This window comes from Aulostomus chinensis, chromosome 6, assembly GCF_037954235.1.
Source record: "Aulostomus chinensis isolate RoL2024-O1b breed Wild chromosome 6, RoL_Achi_v1.0, whole genome shotgun sequence".
In the NCBI taxonomy this organism is placed as follows: Eukaryota; Metazoa; Chordata; class Actinopteri; order Syngnathiformes; family Aulostomidae; genus Aulostomus; species Aulostomus chinensis.
In genome coordinates, this window is record NC_141325.1 from 16,439,600 (window position 1) to 16,454,472 (window position 14,873).

The 14,873-nt window shown below is 37.3% G+C and overlaps 1 protein-coding gene across 3 annotated transcripts in view; it reads right to left on the minus strand.

Annotated features, from left to right (window-relative positions):
* Positions 1-3,347: 3,347 nt before the first annotated feature.
* The window catches only part of ksr2 (kinase suppressor of ras 2), a 132,998-nt gene continuing 121,472 nt past the window's right edge, over positions 3,348-14,873 (minus strand). For 2 of the 3 annotated variants that reach the window (XM_086206817.1, XM_086206815.1), the window contains one exon: positions 9,487-14,073. In XM_086206817.1, coding sequence (XP_086062943.1) covers positions 13,927-14,073 — 147 coding nt within the window. In that variant the 3' untranslated portion in view covers positions 9,487-13,926. Of the gene's footprint in view, positions 3,576-9,486; positions 14,074-14,873 lie in introns of those variants that run through there. The other variant, XM_086206816.1, reaches the window with a different exon arrangement.

The following is a 14,873-nucleotide window of genomic DNA, read 5'->3' on the forward strand; positions in this document are numbered from 1 at the left end:
AAGTTGAAGGTAGGCTATAGGAAATGCTACGCGTGACTGTAGAGAAGTCTGGAGAGATTATTTTGTCAGAGTATAGAGAGGTCTTGATAGATTACTCACTTGGGCAAATTGTTGGTGTTTTTTTGCTAGCCAGTAACAGCCATGTTGCATTTAAACCGGAGATGAAGTTTAGGAATATCTGAGAAGATGTCAGCAGGGGAAACAGTCAGTCAGTCATGTAAAAATATGCTGTTTTATTTCAAAAGGTTGTTTCCCTCTCCAATTTGAGGGCAAAGAAAAGGGGAAAGGAAAATCTTGAGCACTTAAAAAAAAACAGCAACAACAAAACTGGCCATTTATAAGGCAAGACTTCAAAATGCACATCCAAATACTAAATAACAGTCGGAAACAGGACTAAATGTTGTTGTTCCATCGGATATTTAACATATCGTGTAGTATATTTAAATGAACTTAAATGGTGGAGTCTCAGATCCGGTCAGTGTCATTAACGTCTACCAACACCTCACGCTGCTGTTCGTTCGGACAGATTATCTGACCAGTCTCAAATTAGTGACTACAGCCTGGATGTCAGCAGGGATGATTCCCCTCTAGTGTGCACCAGGCTGAAGAAAACACCTTAAACAATCCTGTTAGCATAAATAACTAATTATTACTGTGCTAATATCTCAATTAGATTCTTCCAATGTTCACATCAATAGCCATGGTTGCATTCTTGTGTGCATGGATAACCACCTGAAGCAAAACAATCTTTTTTTTAATCCTCCGTCCAAGCATGGTCATGTGTTAAGTTTTTGCAAAGGCTACAATGACGCACAGCTGTGGCAGCCGAGTTAATTAGTGGAGAACAACTGGTGGATCGTGGGTAAGTGAGTTTTCAGGCTGCCTGTGTGGAGTGCTCTCACCAACAAGTAGATAGGGAGGTTGAATATCTAACACTCAGCCTTAATCAGTGTAACCAGGCCTAAGTGGAGAATGTTTTCAATCAACAAATCAGATTCCTTACATTTATGTAAAGGTCACCAAAATGAACTTGTTTGATTGCCAATAGAAAAATATTTGCATACTCAAAACAGTCTAGGGCAAATAGTTGAGTCTATTAAATTGGCACTTAAGTAAAATAGTCACCTTTGTTTTTTAAAAAATAAGTATTTTTCATTGCATAGTCTTGAGGTCATTAAACACCTTTGTGTGTGGTGGGGGTGATGTTATACTCTTCTCACTTTACGCAAATGCAAATATTCTGTTTGATCATTATTTTAGTCTTCGCATGTGTGTGATTTGCTCTAATGACACGCGCAACACACGAATAAGGAAAACTCATATTAATTCCACTCGATGCAAATGTCAATAGAGACATTTTAACCATTCGTCTGGCAGTTACAGAGTCGTGGAATTCATTCCATTTTTCTTCACTCGCTAGGAAAAGATTAATTTGTCAGTCCAGACAAAAGGGGTGTGCCGATTTCTGACTCAGTAGACCATGTAATAGAATCTATTAAACTAAGATATTCTAATCGGAAGGTTTGATGCCCTCCACCAGTATTTGGTACCTCGACCATCTTTTCTCACATGCGATAACTTACTCAAGAAGTTCAGAAGCTTGGTTCAAAGTTTAATGAGAAAGCAAGATAATCAATTTTGCTTCACTTTAATAAGTTCTCCCTGAAAGAGTGAAAAAAACAAATGAACAGTGACAGATAAACAAGTAATACTGCCTTTCAAATAGTATTTGATTAAAGAAACATTATATTTAGAAGGGATTGGATAAAACAAAGGATACCTTTTAAAAGTACTTGCTGCTGGGATGCCTCCGATCAAGGCACTTAACCTCCCAGACTGTGCAGAGGCAGCTGCTTGTAGCGGCCAGAGGCAGAAGACGTGCAGGTCTGAATGCATGTGCAGTTGTGAGATTGTGCAGCAGTTGTACAACAGAACACAAGGTGTCTTGTCATGTGATGGTGTGGGATTGTTTTGCATGGTCCAAAAAAAAAAAAAAGAAAGAAAAAAAGTTGGCTTGAGGTGAAATTACAGGTGTGCTCTCAGGAATCTTGTTAATACAGGAGAAACAACTTTTGTTGGCCTGTTTTAAATTGTGAGGTTAAAACTATAGTGCGTAACTTTTCCATACATCCCTTACATTAAAGCACCTCCTAAATGAGTTCACGTGTTTATTATTGTCACTGGGTAAATCTGATATAGAGTTTTTAAACTTTGTGGCTGTGGTGACATTTCCTCATTGGCGAAAATATAGTGACGCGTCGCCCAACAATGTTTGACCAAAGCAGAAGAGGGGAGCAACAGTAGCAATGGAATGCAGCTGGGTGTATGATGGAGTGGATGATGGACAAACCCAAGAAGAAGAAGAAGGTATCGGAGAACTGTTTCGTGAGAAGGTGCTTTCGATAAAAGTAAAATTCGGAGGTCACGTGACCAAAAAAAGTGTCCGACAGCTTTTTCTCTCCGTGGAGGGAGAACACTAAAAGAAGAGAGGAGTCTAACAAAAAATGTTGCACATTGTATTCTTGAACAGGTTGGCATTGGTAAAATATTTGAAGAAAGCATTTATGTAGCTATTACATTTACCATATCTACATAATGGACTTGTAACAGTGGGAATATTTGCTCTGAGCACAAGTCAGGGGGATTTCCAGGGCTGTGAGACGGCACTACACGATTTTTTGAGAAAACGAATTTGTCTCTCTGATTACACATTAAAACTTACTCAAACTCTGCACCTGCTAAAAAAAAATTTTTCATACCACCTGATGCAGCTGGCGTGTCACCTGTGGATACATAAATATTGTCTCTGTTGTTTTGATTGCTTTTATTTCCTGAAAGGGGGGGGGCACAAAAGTTACGCACTATAGTTTTAGGATCATAAGAAGAAACTTTCCTATTTCTAAGGCCAATAAAGCCCCCGAGTGCATGTGTATTGTGTTTAGCATTAATATTTCTAATGCACTGTGAAAAAGCTGAAAACATTAATATTCTTAAATTATTATTAGCTGATGGCGTGGAGGTAAAAGATCTTCACTGGATAGCAATCAAATCTGTCTCGACTGCCGCTCCCTTTAAAATGTCTCATTTGCATACTTTTCATAAACATAAACTTGCTTTTTTTTGTGTGTGATGAACGATTGTGAAAATGTCTCAGAGGCTCTGTTAAAAAAAAAAGATGAGAGCAGTGGTGCACAGTCATGAAAACATACTGGGAGCTGAAAATGAGTGGCAAGACAGTCAGCATGTCACTGAAGTTCTTCAAACAGAAATCGTGTCATTTTGGGGGAAGGGCTTCAGGCATAGAGCGGAGAAAGGCCTCTCTGTATTAAAGTCTGCGGCAAGTTCGTCACCCGCTATAGCAAAGTGGGTCGATACAAACCGCTAAAGGGTCCAATCAGGCATTCTTTTTTTTTGGGGGGGGGGGGGGGGGGGGTGGTGCATGTTGAGGAAGAGCAGGAGGGGTGAGGGGTTGAGGAAGCAGGGTGGGTGTCAGGGCAGGCGGTGGAGCAGATGTGAGCAGAGCTGAGGACGAGCTTCACGCTAACACACAGTCCCATCGATGCCTCGGTTACAGCCTGGAGCAGGAAGGGGGAGGGAAGGAAAACAGAAACAACATTAAGCCATCTTAACAGAAAGCCCAGCAGGACACCAAACTGCTAACAGGGTCTGCTTTTAATGAATGCCGACAATATCATACACAATCGCGTTCCTGATGTTTCAAAGTCTGCCAGTCAAAGGAAGACAGTGAACAACAAATTCATTTGTGTATGCTATTTTGCTATTTGCTGCAAATTTCATATATATATATATATATATATATATATATATATATATATATATATATATATATATATATATGTATGTCATGATAAACAGAACTGATAAACATTATCATGACAGGCAAACTATCATTGGCCCTGAAACCTGGTTTTACCAATCAGCGTTTCTATGAATGAACTTTCATGTAAAAGTCAGAGATTTCTGTGTTTCCTGGCTGGTTAGGTAGGCAGGCATCAATTTGGAAGACGTTGTCATATACTTTTACGCACCCATTATTTTCTAGCAACATTTCTATCAAATATCTGATGACAGTCAGTGTACTAGGATGACAATTTTAGTACAGCTGTTGTGTCTGATACGTACGCTAACATGGTATTAGTACACTCTGAATCTTGTGTTAAAGCAATCTCATGCTTAATCTATTAGTGACCATAATAATTACGATTAAATGGGAAACCAGAGGACATTTGGATTTAGGAAGTTTTATTATAGGACTCTCGTTGCTTCAGAATGTTTTTTTTCCCATTGTACTTTAAAATGTTGTTCTTTTGCCTCTTCCCATTCGTGAGTATCCCCCCTCCCCCAAACCTTCCCACTCATGTTTTTTCTTAATGTGTGATAAGTTCATGTGGTATTTTAGTTCAGCTCTCTGTCACTTGTGTACTTGAATTCATGTTCAAGAATAGTTTAGATATTAGTTTAGCTCCTTTAGCTCTTTTTCTTTGTTTATTCTATTATTTTTTCATTTCTTATTTCTCTTGTAGTACTTACCATTCTACTGTTTTTATCTCAGTTTTTTCTCATCCTCTTTGTTTTACCCTTCTTTTTCCCCGTGTGAAGCTGTTAAATAAAAATATGCTCTATAAATAAAATTGTTTGATTTGATAACAAAAGCAAACCAGCAATAATCGCATTTGCTCATAAGAATTAAACAGAACTGCAAAAAATCTGTTTCATTTATTTCCAAAAAGGAGGAAAATTTAGGAAATTGCCGAGCTTTATACAGTCAGTGTCGTATCTATCATCACGTGTTGTGAGGAGGAGAACGCAACACCTTGCTTTTCCATGAAAACACAAAAGATCTTAGCGACTCTAAGTGGCACTGTCATTGCACATTATCTGCCAGATGGGCCAGCATAGGGCCTGCTGGAGGGAAAGACAGGGTCACATCCTCCGTTCTCTTTCCATTATATAAGGTTTATTTTTGGGATGTACAGTTCAAACCAGTGTGGGTTTACCAAGTGGTTGTCAGACAGCCAACCGTTCTCAGCCTCGCCACTGTGAGGTGAAATCATCACGGTTTGAGCAAAACTCCCTCCCCACATATGACAGACGGAACGTTTCGCTGCAGTTAATCAGTCAGGAAGATAGTTCCACCTGATTTGATAACAGCGAGAGTATTTTTGGCATTAGAGTTGAGTTTATTTGCTCGGTAAATCAGGCCAACAGCTGCGTGGGATTTGTTGCGCTGTACAGGTGTTGCCAGCATGCTTCTGGTAGCCTGCAGCATTTCCTTACTAGAATGACTGAGAACTCGGTAGAACTGAACCTTTAGGATCTCCCTCTTATAGTGCATCTGCCCTCTCTCTCTCTCTCTCTCTCTCTCTCTCTCTCTCGCTCTCTCTCTCGCTCTCTCTCTCGCTCTCTGTCTGCCTTCCAAAGCCTCGCTCTAATGAAACACATCTCCAGCATGATGAGCTACGTGGGTGTCTAAATGAATAAGGACAACCCCTCAGTCCTTGGAGATGACATGGAGGCTCTGTAGCTCCAAATTAGCTCTTTTAAAGACTTATACTTTGTTTAATTTTGCAGACCAATAACAGTTTAATTCATATTATCATTCATATTTTAACATTTTTTAAAATATGTTTGTATATGCAATTATTTGCCATTGTTTTCTACTTTAATACCTTGCGTCAGTTGTACAGGACTCTGGTGCCAGCATGAGGCAAACCACAGTATATAACTACAACAAACAAGATCTTTTCACCAATATTAATAATGATTAAATCTAGATTTTCCCTTCATTGCACTAGTGGTCTTTCAGTTTCTTTAAATCTAAACTGTTGTCAGGCTGATGGTGTGTCTGAAAGCAAATTTTAGCCATCATCATCACACATATGATCGTGGTTATCGACTGCATAGAGTGCCATCAGAGTGTACCCTCGTGGTTGTGCTCAGTATCCAGCCCTCTCCATAGCCTTTTAGCCTATGGCCTTAATTGTCCTTTTTAGCATGTTTTCCTAGGCTGATCAAACCTGCATGTATGCGGGAATGTGCAGTGTGAAAAGGTTATTATGGGATGGTTCCTCCTCTGCAAAGACTTCCCGATTTGCGCAAAATTCTGCAAAGTTAGCTGAAATTTAATTATATTTTATTTCAAATTTAATTAAAAACCTTATTGTGATATACCTTTTTTTTTACATGTAACGTTGTTTCATGGTGTATTTTTTTTAAAATTTATATCATCAGAATGTGATTATGCAGTTCAGAAAGACAGATGATGACAAAAGACACTTGATAACGAAATTTCATGCAGGGATCAAAAAGGTGTCAACCAAAAAAGTTTTGTGAAAACATCAGGATACATAAAGAACGATTCTGTATATAAATACAATAAAGAACACACACAAAGTTGCATTATTCCCACCAGCTGAATTCTTTTAGCATTCAGGTTTATTTACTTCCCTCCCTCTGTTCCCTTTTAAGTCTTTTTCTTTTTTAATCGCTATGAGGCCCATATTTTTCTTTTCACCTCTAATTATTCTATGACTGCATCTCAAACAAGAAGGTTCTGGGTTTGAGCCCCGGCTCGGGCACAGAATCTTTCTGTGTTCATGTTCTCCCTGTTCCTGTGTGGGTTCTCTCCAGGTACCATGGCTTCTTCCCACCGTCCAAAGACATCAAGAGGGGACGAGGCTGATTGATACTCTAAATTGACTGTAGGTGTGACTGTGAGTGTGAATGGTTGTCTGTCTCTATGTGTTGGCCCTGTGATGGACTAGTGACCTGTCCAGGGTGAACCCTGCCTCCCGCCCAAAAGCTGTTGGGATAGGCTCCAGCCCCCCCACGACCTTTAACAGGATAAGCAGTAGAAAATGGATGGATGGATGGATTTGTTCAGTAATTAAATGTATGTTTGCATCGTTACAGGAGTTGTCAACATCTTAATTTGATTTAGGTTGCTTTAAGACACAAATTAATTGCAATATAAATTACGAACTCTGTGAACATCATTCCTAAGCTGTCTTTTGAACGCAAATCATTTTCATCCGTCTGCACGTACTGTAAAAATAAAAATAGATACTTGAATGAATGTGCGGAGAAACCAAACATTCATGCTCTGATAGGCTTCAGACTTCTTCAGATTGGGCGATGTGGATTTAACACACTTCAGTGGAAGTTGGAGAGAGGGTGGCAGAGAAGAATAGGGACTAGACTGGAGATGGGCAGAACTCTATCTGTCCATCTATTCATCTATCTGTTCATTTTCCCACTCCACTAACTCAATAACCAGTGAGTCACAGGTGTGACATTGTATGTAATGTAACACACACTCACTATCATCGGCGTAGCAACCCGCTCACGGAGGAGTTGATAAATAAGCGTAGGTCACTAGTAATATCTCCATATGTTTAGATTAAAAAAAAAAACTTATTCTAATGTATAACATTTTAAAAAGATTGTTAAGTTAACAATTTTATCGTGCTATCCTGCCTGTGTTAAAAAATTTACTAAAGCTCAGTGTCACTAAGTCTCTGATAAGGGATTTCTGAAACATTCCTCAATTCAAAGGCGGTCCGTGTATTTTAAAATGTAGCATTTTCCTCCTCTAGAATTACAGTCTATTAAAACTTTTAAGAATCAGCTCGGATCCCACATGATTAGATTCACCTTTCTGTCATTTTTGTTTTTAATTTGTTAAATTAGTTCTGTTTATAATGTATTATATCTTTAATGTGATGTATTTGCTTTCAAAGGGTGTCATCTGTACTTAAAATGAGTCAATTTATACAAAAAGCTATTAAATACAGTTTGTGAGGGGTTGAGAGAGATGCTAATTAGTATTGAGGCACAACAGTCACTTATCAGATGTTGAAATTCAGGTTTTGTTGCCCCATTTGCACCTTGAATTAGCATTTGATCTGTATCTGGACACATGATCTGCTCAATGACATGTCATTTGCAGGTTTTACACTTGGTGTGAATACTAGTTGTTATCGTGATTATGCTTGACTGAAGATTCAAATTAGCAAGACAAGGCTTGCTAATGGCCGTCCTTCATTTTGAAACCCTTCTCATTCTTTTTTAACAATGGCAGCACTTGTTATCTCATAGAAAAGCTCAAAAAAAGAGGAGGAGTTATCGGTGGCGTCACAATCAGGTTGGTTAGGACATTCAGACATCTGGAAATACGGTAGAAATTACTTTTCCCAGCTGCAACAAAGCTCTTGTGCAGTTACATTCACAAAGGAATGGCGAAACGGTGTTTATTACTTTAAGAAACTAAAGTAAAAGGGTCACACTTTGCTTGGTGATATCAAATATTATCAGTTCACATACCAGACTGAAGCTGCTGTTTGACCCTGCTCAGTTCGTGATATCATGCAAACAAGTATGCTCAAATGCAGAGTTCAAATGCACAAAAATATTCTTGAAATGGATAAAAATGAATAAAAACATAATGTAAAACTATACTGATAAAGATAGTTGTCTCAAGCAAAGCTGTTTGAGAGCTGCTTGATCATTTGAAATATGAAGATATATTTTAATATTTAAATAATAATTTCAAAATAAATTAGATGTATTTATATAGTAGTTCAATCAACAATCACATTTTAGTTCAATCAACAATCAAATTTTAGAAAATAAACTATTTCAAATTTATTTAGTTAATTTTTTACCTTTATTTGCACTTATTTTTTTATTGTTTATTGTTTTATTAATCGTTTGCACCCCCCCCCCCCACCCACACATACACACACACACACACACTGCACATAGCTTACATCTGGTTTTTTTAAACAAATGAACTCTTCAGATGTGTGAAACTTATAAGTCATTGCTGGCAAAGATCATCTAAATTGAAACCTCATCCAAACTAGAGGTAGATTTTTAGATGAGACCCAAAGCTGCTATCGAGAAAAAAATGTCTGTAAAATGATGCTAAATTTACATAATGTCATTTTTGTGTCACCATAAACAGGAATGTATTTTTAAAATCCCCAATATGTATCGGTAAAATACAGAAATAAAGAGGTAACCATTATGTTAGGGGGAAAACGTTGAAATTTACATCATTACTTTCAATGCCCATGACTATTTCTTTTTTACCATGTGAAGTGACAAGAGAACAATTGTAATTTGCATGAAATTAAATTCAATAGGGCAGCTTTTTTCTGTCAATCATGAATTATAGTTTTCTTAATAGGCAAGCATGTGTGCCAGGTAAATGATTTCTAACTACAGACTTTCAAGAGGATTGTGATTTTTTGTTGTTGTTTTTACGCGTTTGAAACATGAAATGTTAAATTATTGTGAAAAAAAATCACATCATTAAATTTAAATTATCGGTGTTAAAGGTGTTTTACCCGGTGACTCTAACTTGACACCAGTTCTCTGTTATGATGTTAAAAATCTCAACCAAAGTGAAATATGGATAAGGGTTGACTAAGATAAAGATGACATAAAGGAACAGAAAACATCCAAAATGAAAACATCTTTTTATTGTCATACACTTTGTCAAGGATGAGTGCAAATAAAGAGCTTGTGATTAAAAATCTACTCATCACTAAGCCATGGACCATAAGGCATCATTAAATACAAGCTGTAGGAGCTATTGTCTACAATACAAGGGCGGAATCAGGAAAAGAAACAACACAGCATCAATGCAATTCGAAGGAAAATGGAGGAAAGGAAATATAAATGACCAGAAAACAAAAACACAACACAATTTTCTACATTCAAAATAAAAGAGTCAAAAAAATTCACAAGGAATATTGATAATACGGCAAATGACGATAAAACATAGTCTACAATCTGTTATGTACACTTGGCACTAATGTTAGATCTTTGATTGTTATCCGGTCATTTAGTTGTCAACTCTAGCATATGCACAAGTTGTAACTCTTGATGTAAATGCTAGTCTATCATTCATGTAATCTAAAATTATACCGAAACAATCATTCTTTCAAACAAAGCTGTAGATAAGTTCTGCAAAGCCTCACTTTATAATTAAACTTCATAAGATTTGAGATCAATCTGCTCATATGACAACAGTTCATCAGGAAAATGCTCATATAGTTTTTATATATAGTGTAGAAGGATAATTTTTTCATAACAAGAAATCAGTCTCAGTCCATCTCATGCACTTGAAAGTTGTAAACAGTACAAATATAAATGATCCACTTACAATATTTGAATCCCAGCAATTCTAAAATAGACAGACAGACCAAAAACAGCAGCAGATTGTTTGTATGCATTTTCCAACACTGGCAGATGTGTACTGAATGAGGTGGAAAATGGCTATTTAACATGAAATGATTGTCTCTATCAATTCCATGTGGCTAGAGAGAATCAAAAGCAGTATACAGCTCAAATGGCACCAGAGCCTCCAAAATCATAATGATGTGATTACGTTATCTATCCTCTCAATTATACATTTAAAATAAAATAGAAAATGGCCTGGCCAGGCTTTAGCATTCTGATATGTCTTTACTGATATGTTAAAGGGAAGGTTTATTGAGCCAGATGATTATTTTAACTTGTCCATCACCTATAATTAAGTCAGTAATTACGCTTGTGCAAATGAAATCATTCTGAAATGTGCTCCAAATGTTGCCTTTTCAGCAGTGTTGTAGTCAGTGTCTGAGACAACCTAATTTCATAGCAATAAAATAAGGACACAAGGAAAATCCTCCCAATGATTAACTGCAATACAACACTCCAATTGGTAATCTAGCAATTCTGCCAGTCACCTGTCGCTAACAATATTCACTTGTGTACTATGAGTGTGCCGATGAAGAGGTAATTCAATTACTTCCTGGAGATCGTGTTGTTTCTCAATGCAATTTTTGTAAAATACATCGGTGAGGCTAAATTGAAAAACGTGTAGTGTTTTTGTTGCACAGTGTCAATTAAGACTGCAAAAATTTGTAACATATGTAGCTACATTTCATTTTTTGGAAATTATTTTTCCCAAAGCATCACAGAAGCTCCCTTAAAATTCGATTTTTCAACAATACCATTGAGTTAAATTAGAAATAAAGCAATCAGTACAGCTCAAGTCCATGCATTTAATTGATTTGCTACTACAGCTTTGCTTGGGAACTTACAGTGGCTATCGTTAGCTGTTAGATTAGCAGAAAATTTACTACGTATTGAAAGAAGCCTCTGTCACCAAGGGTTTGTGTGGACATCCACATGACAGTAAATTAGCTGTAGATCTCGTTTGGGCTTGTTAGCATGATATAATGCTAAAAAAAAAAAAGCAGCATCAGTGCTAGAAAACCAAAACAGACCCAGACTTTGATGAGGGGTCGTGAGAAGGAGTTTCTGAGGAACATCGATCTTAAAGTTGCAGGTCACTGTGACTATAACACTGCTGATTATGCAACTCTTAAATCACTTAAATGAGCTTAACGCGTGACTTAAAAGTGTGTGTGTGTTTGTGTGTGTGTGTGTGCATGCTTGTGGACTTCTTGAAAAATGTGTTTATCTATTTAGGGTCATGTGCTCCCTTTTACATGTCTAACAGTCACATTTTTACGGAGTTGGTGATCTCCTTTATCCAGACATCATCTGTACAGCTTCAGATCAGTCCAGCCCTCAGACCTCGTACAGACAGGTCCATGGTCGTTAGGGTTCACATCCATTCTAAAAACATTTTCAAATTAAATAATTTCCGTTCTTTGTCACTGAATAAAATAGCTCTACTGACTATACAGTGGCAACCTTTTTTTTTTTTTAAGTAGTCTTTATAGTTGTTATTTTTCATTAAAATAAATTACATTTATTTGGGAATGGGGGCTTGGGGGGCTCAGTGATAGCATTTCTGAAGGGTAATTAGTTCTGCAAGTTACATTTCGAGTGTCATAGAACAGCGTCAGTTGTGGGAGTCGTAGTCTCAACGCCTGTTTTTCCCCCAAAAGGCTGTTGTTGTTGTTCAAGGGTCTGACTTCTGTTCACAGGTAATATTCAAAGCTGATCAGAGAACAGTCTCCCATCAAAGAACCACGCCAACAAAGCCCCACACAAACAGGGATGCTGGCTTCTTCACATTCAAATGGTACGGTGAGAAATAAGAGGACATTAAAGCTTTTGAGACAAACATGTACCAGTATAGACATCCACACATGAGAGAATCGAGATGTGCCGGTATCTAATTTCCATTTTGATTATTGTGAACAGAAATACCACCTTATTATGAAAAACATTATACTTATCTGTAATGGTGTGACTACCACAGTATTGTAAAATTGACACCATTTTTGCCCTGAATTTAATCAAAAGGAGCAGTGAACTGTGTATTGTTGCAGCCTGCGTAACATCCATGTCTTATATTATAGTAAAGTTAGGATTTGTTTTATATACATACATACATATATATATATATGTTTTTAAAAATCTGTCAACAATTTTTTTTTTTTTTTTTCAGTTTTACCTCTGATCACCTACAACTTTATTTACTACAACAGCTAAAAGACTGAACATGACAGCCATGGGGAGAGATACACTTTAGGAGACCACCTACCTAAACAGAGATTCGCAGTGCTAGAGCTCATCAAAAGTGAAGCCAAAAGTTGTCCATCGCCCCCTGGTGGCTGGTTGCAATATAGTTTATAAATCCTGCTCTTACATGTTAGTGGATGGAACAACATCTAAAAAAGTTTTTCATAAATATGGTGGCTATCAGTTTTGGTACTTCTTTTCAGACTATCATTAGTTTTTCCTGATGAGTTTTGTTTTACTGTAATTCATTAGTAGATACTAGAACAAGGGGACCATGACTGACAGCTGCTGTGAGCAAAATACTGTCGCTGAGTCCTCTACAAATTTCTGTTTGGGAACAGGTAACTTTCCATACCCATTGATGTCAATTTCAAACCACAAAAAAGCTCTAAAAACGGTTGCGGTCCCTAAACTCGTCTGCATAGACTTTGATTCCCAAAGATGTCACCTGCAGATGATGGAGTGTCTGTGATATTTTAGCATAGAGTAAGTAGAGGCGTGTTGTCCAGATAAAATATAGTCTATATTCTGGACACTCCACCTCACTACCAATATTAACACCACAGCAGAGATTAAACTGACCTGTGACAATGAATATATTGAGTGGTCTTGATATACGTTTCCTCTTTCTCAGTCACGTAAAATGCATTTGTGACTCTGCAACCATCAACTGGCCAAACAGTCAGGTTGAATAGCAAATGTCATGGCCAAAGAAGCTACAGCTGACCAGAAAAGGGGCCTGTTTTCTGACTATGTCTCTTACAGAGTGAGAAAAGGTCAATTTCTTATGGGTTTTCCCAAAAAAAAAAAAAAAAAAAAGGATGAATAATCCTAAATGTAGGATTGATGGCAGTAGAAATGATATACCGGCACATCTCTATGTTGTAACATTGACATAATGGTCTACACAGTTGACAGACATAAATAATGGCAAGACTATGTTATGAAAATATACACTCTATGATGTACAACAGTTACATTCATTTAAAAAAAAAAAGGAGAGGGACATGGAAATCTTTTGTTCTCAAACATGTGTTTTTTCAATCCAGGATGACATGATCAAGTTGAAAGTTACAAGCAAAAATACCTCCAAGAAATAAAGTAAATTATATGAACGAAATACTGTAAAAGACAAAAAAAAAAAAGGGTCCATCCAGTATGATTCAAATGAAAGAAAACATGAGTCCCGACTGCTTTGAGAAGCTGGACAGTCAACCTATTGTACACACACATGCCAACATTCCATGAAAATACACACAGCATGGGCAGTTTTCATCACTGGGCTGGCTTTTGGATTCAGTGCATTCTTTAAGGAGGTGGGTTATTTATGAAGAGTTATGGCGCCTTTTTTTTGTTCTTTTTTTGTTTGTTTGTTTGTTTTTAGCAGTTGTCGATTTGCTGTTTTGTGTCTTTTACTCATTTGACATACTCAGCTGACTTCCAGAAGTGCCCTGGGTGGGAAAGGCGACGGTTCCGTTTAGGCAACTTTTCCAGTAAATCTACCAGTTTGGAGAAGCTGGGCCGCTCTTCCTGTTTGTAGGCCCAGCAGAGGAGTAGAATGTCCTGCAAAACACAGAAACGTTTTACACGTAAGCGCCGGGCATCATGATTTCATGTTGGAACATTTGACTCTCCTAGAACATTTACAGTATAAAAGCTGCTCTATTACATGCATTTACTTTAAATATCGCATTTGCTTTAAATATCCCTTCACCACACTCATCTCTCCATCAGACAGGAAAAATTCCAGACTTTATCCCAGTCTATTTCTACTTCAAGGGGTCCTTGAAAGTCTTCCAGGGGGTCTTCGGCATAAGGAGGAACACTCTAACTTTGATTTAAATGCTTGTGAAAGTCTCCTGAATGCAGATGCATCCAGAAGCTTTTCACTAGCATTTCCATTCAGGAGACATCTGAGTTATACAGAATTAAAATAAATATGAGGATAGTTTTCTTTATTCATAGTTTTTGCAAAATGTTCTGTTGATCTTTCTTTAAATGCTTGTATTGACTTCTGTTCATTTCTTAGTCATTTCCTGATATGTTTCTTCACATATTTAGGAAATAAATCAAGGGTATTTTTTTTTGGGGGGGGGGGGGTATAGGAATATCAAGAATTGGCAAAAGAAAACAGAAAAAAACAATTTGAAAAAACTAAATTTGGAAAAAAACAACAACTTTACTGTAATGTTTATTTTTGGAGGTCAGATCTGTGACGCAGGATCAGATTGCTGATCAAAGACACAAACAGAATCATCTCTAAATAAAAATGTGCCTCTTAGTGAACTTGGGGCTCCTCTGTTTAACTCCACAGCTTTCTTCTTCCAATCATTTTCACGACCTTGCAAATGCAGCGATCTCAC